This window comes from Teleopsis dalmanni, chromosome 2, assembly GCF_002237135.1.
Source record: "Teleopsis dalmanni isolate 2A chromosome 2, ASM223713v2, whole genome shotgun sequence".
Taxonomy (NCBI): Eukaryota; Metazoa; Arthropoda; class Insecta; order Diptera; family Diopsidae; genus Teleopsis; species Teleopsis dalmanni.
In genome coordinates, this window is record NC_051847.1 from 174,850,069 (window position 1) to 174,857,399 (window position 7,331).

A 7,331-nucleotide genomic window follows, 5' to 3' on the forward strand; every position below is an offset into this window, starting at 1 on the left:
GTGTGGGAATCTTTTTACTTCAAAAAGATAAATGAAGTTCCTTTCACTTTGCAAACTCGTCTAATATCTTCCAGGGCGCAATCTAGAGTTGGGCTAAGCTAAGCTAATTTCGGAAAATCTACAAAATCAGCAGATTAGAGGTTTTGTTAATGATGGAGCAGCAAATATTGCACTGTTCAGCAATAGTACAAAATCAAAGCTAGTACAGCTGTAGAAAACTCAGCTGAGGTCACTGATGTCACCAGTGATAAATTATTATCATAAATATTTCCTTAATATTACAATATGGTTTCAGTTTTATTTTTATAGATATATAATATAGATATAAATATATAATAAAAATCCTATTCGGCGGAGCCAAGATTGCACTGACAAAGCTTAAGCCATCCAAAAATTTTTAAATCGAAATGTAGAGGCCTCACGAAAGAAGAGCAAAAACATGTAACTAAACTATTTCTTTGTAAACGCCCACATATGTTTTCTCAAAACAATTTTTCTTTATTAATCGGTCAGTTTGATTTTAAGACTAATATATTTATGGACTGTAGTAACAGTAATAACAAAACGTCGTTTATGGGCTGTTTGAACAGACGAGAATATTCTGCCAATAAACAGACGAGAACCAACCAATTATCCTTTTTTTCTACAACGTAGGGCTAAATATATATAAGATATTTAGCCAGTTGATCATTATTGATTAACCTCAAACGAAATTTGAAGTACTCAAAATAAGATAGGCCACTGTAACTCCAGGGAATTTGATCTAGTAGAATTGTTTTTTTTTCTCTTGAATATAGGATAGGACATAAGTAAGGGAATTTGTTTATTTACCACTGAGCTCAATTCTAAAAGAAAATTACTTATATTTTTTTTTAAATCGTCATTAAATGCTAATGTTATAAATATTTTTGTAATTTTTTCAAAAAGTAAGAAATATGATACCAATATATTTTCCTTATATATATGAGAAAGTTTAATTAAGAAGAAGAATATAATTATGAGAAGTATTAATTATTTTTTATTAATTTTAATTGTTTTCTTTGCTCCGAATTTTTTTATATAATAAATGTAAAAAATGCTTATATCAACAAAGAAAGAAAAAAACTAATAAAAGTACAACGACTCTTCCTTGTGAAGATAGCAATCGTCATTATGAATATGCAATACCATATACTACCAGCACATAGTATGAAAAAGAGAAGTTCATTCGATCGAGCACTAAACGTTGAAGTCTAAATTGTGAATATTGTAAATTTAGATTTTCTCTAACCTGGAGTATCTTTATTGCGAAAATCTTAATGGCATGGTAATAAATGAATTAATTATTATTTTAATCATTTATACTACTATGCACAATCTCATTAAGTTTATTTTGAAAATTAGTACAGTGTATCAATAGTGAATAAACAAAACAATCATAATATATGTCACTATGAAAATTATTGTATTTTCTTGTAATTTGTTATTTATTTAATGCAATAAACATTTTGCAATAGTTTTGTTTTTAAACTAAAATTAGAATTCAGTTTAAAAACCAGAGTAAATTGAGATAGCAAGCGTGAGGTTGATCGAGTGCTGATAAACTTCTGACCATTGTGAAAAGATTTGATTGCATTTGCTTGGAATCTCACCATTTATTCTCACTCAGAATAGTCGTGCTTTGTTATTCGTCTGTTAAACAACAAAATTTTTGTTATTTAAAAAAATACGAAATAATTTTAATTAACAAAGATGAACACATATTTTCAAGCAATTGTAATAGTTTTCACTTTTGTGACACGGATTACAACCACTCCAATTACAACCAATAAATTAGATGTCATTCAGCCAGTTGATCAGCTAAATTCATCTTATGTACGGGACATCATGCGACTTTCCAAAGCAGCTGAAATACACAATTACATGAACGGAAGCATCGATCCATGCGACAACTTTTACAATTTCGCATGTGGTAATTGGTTGAAAATAAATCCAGCAAATTCTATCCAACATGCAACGACTGGCTTTTTTGAGTCCATAACATTAGCTTTAAATCGCAAAGTAGCATTGGTACTGAAATCGGGAGTGCAAGACTCCGATACTGAAACGGATATTAAGGTGAAGAAATTCTATGAGTCATGCACAAACATTGCTCAAATACAGTCTGTATACAGAGCAAAACTGAAGGAAATAATTGCGGAATTCGGTGAAATGCCAGCGTTGGTTGGTGATAAGTGGCAAGAGCAGAACTTCAATTGGTTGGAGACAGTGGGAAAAATTAGTTTAAAATATGGGAAAGATATAATTATAAGTATTGACGTGCTTGCAGATTATGCTAAGAATACAGAGAATCGCGTTTATATTGGACCTTCAGATTTGCCATTGGAGAGTCGTTCAATGTACTTAGATAATGTTACGAAAATATATCGAGAAGGTTACAAAATGACAATAGCTGATAAGTTAAAACGTTATCTGGGCATAAATGAACAAGTGGCAAAAGAAACAGCTGCAGATATAATGGACTTTGAAATTTCTTTGGCTAGGGGCATGATAGATGATAAATTAGGCTTAGACTTAGACGAGATGACACAATTAACCACAATTGATAACATGCAAAAGAAATATGCACCAGATATCGATATACGTCGTTTACTTGATATAAGGCTTGGATCTGACTTTAATGAAACTATTTATGAATTCGTACCAGAATATCAAGACAATCTGAAGAATATTATAATAAGAACACCAAAGCGTGTTGTGGCTAATTATATTTTCTATTATTTGCTTAGTGATTTTCAGTTAAAAAATGCTAAAACAAGAGCCAGTCAAGAAGTTTTGTGTATAGCCGAAACTAAATCTCATTTTGCCAAAGTAATGGATAATATGATTTATAGAAAATATAATACCAAAACAACAGAAATGGATATTGAACTTGTATGGAATAAACTAAAAAGCATTTATAGATCAAAATTACGTTCGAGAGAGTTAAACTGGATTGATCTTGATACGAGAAAGTCTGCTATTGAGAAACTAGATGCAATGAAATTGGAAATTAACTCTTACACTAAAGATGACTTCACCAAGGAGTTTGCCAACTTGACAATTAATGGTGAGGATTATGTTGAAAATGTTAAGAGTATTTTAAGTTGGGGTGCCTCGCAATTACTAACTAAACTACATGAACCTCCAAAATCATTAGAAGCAGGCGAAATACTTTCATATACGCCAGCTAATATTATCATCGAAAACACAATAAAAGTGCCCATATCACTATTACAGCCTTACTACCTATGGGCTGCTGTTTATCCAAATGCATTAAAGTTTGCTACATTGGGCACGTTAGTTGGTCATGAGATGGTACATGGTTTTGATGACTCAGGTCGAAAATATGACAAGGATGGTAATAGTAGAGATTGGTGGGATGAGCTGTCTACAAAAACATTCGTGGAAAAAACTAAATGCTTCTCTAAACAATACAGTAAATACATTTACGGTGGACGGAACCTGCCAAAAAGTACAGCACAGTCTGAAAACATTGCTGACAATGGCGGTATACGTTTGGCATACGAAGCTTATTTGAATTGGTATGAGGACGCAGTGCGTTCTGGGCAAGATTTAGTATTTGAAACACTACCAACTTTGAATTATACAAGTAAGCAATTATTTTTTATTACATATGCACAATTATGGTGTAGTGATACTCATCCCCGCCTACGAGATTTGCAGACTTCAGTAGATTCACATGTGCCATCAATGTTTAGAGTAATTGGACCACTTTCAAATTTTTTAGAATTCTCGAAAGAATTCAACTGTGAAGTTGGTACTCAGATGAATCCGTTAAGAAAGTGTGCAATTTATTAGAAAACTTGTTGATAAGTGTGAATGTAAATATAAATGTAAATAAAAATATGTTTAAAATATTTATCGAATTAACTTAAATTAACTTAATACTTGATAGGGTCTGCTTTTAATTTTCTGTAAAAGTAAATAAAGAAAGAGTAGCTGGGTGAACAAAAATTTCTATAAAAAAATATTTTTAAGAACTTTCTGAAAAAAAGAGACAAATTCATAGTACTGTCGAGAATTAATTGCATCCATATGTTATGTATGGTGAGGCAGATGATTTATTGGCGTGATAAACTCATATATTTAAAAATTGATAAATATTTGATCATCAGTTCTGATCGCTACGGCTATACGATTACCAGTTTGCTATTTCTTGAAATTTAAAATAAAAATGTGAAAATACAGCCGTACTCGCCGTTAGACACACAACACTGCCTGTTAATTGGCCTCCTAGGATCATGCTAATGACGAACTAATGATGCTTGAAATCGTCTTGATGAACTTTTATTTACTTACGGCGGGGATGTTTTTAGATACTTGCGCCCAAGTCATGAAATATTATATCGAAGGATGCCGTGATGTGAAAAATCTCGTGGAGAGCATTTGAATGATAATGTGCTTAATATCTAATGGCAGGATTGCTTTCTGAAATATAGTGAAAAAAATGTGAATAAATCTTAATCACAAGTGTCTTTTATGTATCTTTAATTTATGGTTAAAATAAACAATTCTATATCATACTAGAATTTAACCCGGCAAACGTTGTTTTGCCGTATAAATTATTTCTACTGATTATTTTTTTTTTAAATAAATGATAATGAATTTATTGTATTGTACTGCCATTTGCCGCAATATTGTGAACTATTTCCGTTATTCCGAACGAAATCATTTGGAAGCATAAATTAAATATGCGAATGGACATTAGGAACAGATTTGAATCTTAATGCGTGCCAATGAGCAAGCCGTTTAATGGTTCTGGTGGTCTCTCAATTTCTGATAGTTGCACTTTTCCTGATGCGCAACACAACCCGTCTGATTCTTGTTTGAATTTGAGTGCATGACAATAAGGGCACTCTTTGTCCATAGAACCAATCATCACTTTCGGGTGTGCGGAATATTGAATACCTGGCTCGTACTTGAACGCAAGATGAAGAAACGAAGTGGATGTAAATGCTCGATGTACTTGTTGGCGTAGTTACATAAAATAATGAAAAAAAATTTTTCTTTTTCAAAAATATAAAAAAAATTGATGTCAAAAAAATAAAAAATTTTTGTTAAAGCAATAAAGATATTTTTGCTGGATAGGGACACCCTAATCACTTTAGCGGTATGAAATATACTTTACGACCTATTTTCATACCTACCAAATATACACAAAAAGTTTTATGACAATTGGTCAAGCCGTTTCGGTGGAGTTTAAGCACAAACACCGTGACACGATATTTTTATATATAAGATAATGACTTCAAAATTAAGTGCATAATAATGATAGCTCTAAGGAACAGAAATACTGTCTTGCATGGGGATTTACAAATTTCATTTATGAAGGAAAAAATAAAAAGAGTATAACAGTAATATATTTTCATATGCAATTGGAAAATGTGATTATGTATATATGTTACATTGTAAATTTTAGTTTATAATTGGAATTTTGATATAAAACAACTGCATTTTATATAAATAATGAAGTTTCTGCGCTTGTAAAACCCTGAAACTTGCTGACGATATTAAAGAGGATGAATCTGATTGATATAACGAATGTATGACCTTACTTCATCTATTACCTATTTATATGGCATATTGAAATTCTTAGAAAGGCTTATTTAAGGCATTAGCTGTAATAATACATGTATATATTTTGATATGAATTTCACCAAGAAAAAGAAAAGCAATGTTATATTAAGAAGAAAAAATAATTTTATATAAATTTTCTACACCTCCATGTTAGTTCGGAGTTATTAATAACATATTCGTATATTAATATGTCAAAGGATTAGTTAAACGTGCAAAAAAGAAAGCATTTTTAGTTACTTTAAATACAATTAAATAAAAATATTAAAATATTTTTAGTCGTTAGATAAATATTTCAATTGGTTGTTAGTATAATAAAACTTTCGAACATTCATAAATTTCAACTAAAGTGTAATTAACCGGAAAAGTTTCAACGATGTTTATAAAATAAAAGACTACGTTTTCCATCGAAATAATAAATGTCAAATATTTTCAAAAAAGTTTTTGAATTTTAAAATGTGTAGTCATTGCAAAGCCAATTTAATTAAAATTTATAAAATTTTAGTTAACAATCTAATTGTGCATAGAAGAGCGTGTTTAGTATGCAGCCGGAAATGGAAGCCCTAAACGCCATGTTCGCTTCTAATGGAGCTTGAATTTTTAACGTAAAATTGTTCAAATTTGGTCAATAGCAAAACAATACTTCTCAGTGTATCCACTGATGGGTTGCAACGGCGTCCATATTGGTTTTTGTTTATCTATGCACGAACAGGATACCCGACGCGCATTGCCAGCACAAAATATCAAACTAAGCTCACCTGAAGCAAACAATATCGTAGTATTTATGCGTCCATCGGTGCATGCATGGTCCAGCGGTCCATATGTTGTTTATGCTTCTTTCCCTGTCGATGGGTGATGTTTTGTTTAACGAGTCGTGCTCTTATACTGGCGCCGCAGAAAAACATGTTGTACGACTAGCACTTGCGGTCATTGACAACGGAAACAGATTTTGTTTTTCCTGTCAGCGTTCGTTGCGCATTAGCCTTATCGCCCTGGGGCGCAAAAAAATACTGAAAATATGTATCTACGAGTATGAACAAATTTTCCGTCACTTTCATTGTTGAATAAACTGAATAGTTTTTCGAGCATCTCAATTATGCGAATAAAATCAAAATGTTTGGAATATTAGTTCAAGAAAAAAGAAAATTTTTTTTATATATAAAAAATTAGTTGAATTAAATTGTAGTATATTTATTTTATATAAAAAAATATAATTTGAAATTATATTCATTTTTTATTTCTAAATACTGACAAGTATAGTATATATTTAATTGAACTATTTTGTCTACAACTGAATTCGTATTAACATAATAAATTGAACGAAATGTAATAACCTGGTTTCTATCTTATTAAATATTAAAGTTTAAGTTAAAAAATATTGTAAATACATTATTTATCTATTACAGTATATATGTGTTATTGTATATTTGCATTTATTGGATATGTTATAATAAAAGTCAGTTTTACAAAGCATACTTAAAAGGCCCTTAAATTAAGTGTAATATGAGTTTTTTCCTGTTCTCAATTGCTGATGGTTTTTTACTAACAAAGGACAAATTATAATGAAAAATATGGCAATACTAGATAAACCATAAGAACCGTGACTATAATTAAAAATCTTCAACTGTTATTTTTAAATTGCTTAAATTATATTATCACATTTTTGAATTGTATATCGAAAATTATAAAACTCTTATCAATATGATTACAAAACG

The 7,331-nt window shown here is 30.5% G+C and overlaps 1 protein-coding gene across 1 annotated transcript; it reads left to right on the forward strand.

Moving 5' to 3' along the window:
• The first annotated feature begins 1,731 nt into the window (after positions 1–1,731).
• On the forward strand, positions 1,732–3,840 carry LOC119676212 (endothelin-converting enzyme 1-like). The gene has a single exon (XM_038087447.1). It carries the CDS (start codon positions 1,732–1,734, stop codon positions 3,838–3,840), a length of 2,109 nt encoding a protein of 702 aa, XP_037943375.1.
• Positions 3,841–7,331: the final 3,491 nt, after the last annotated feature.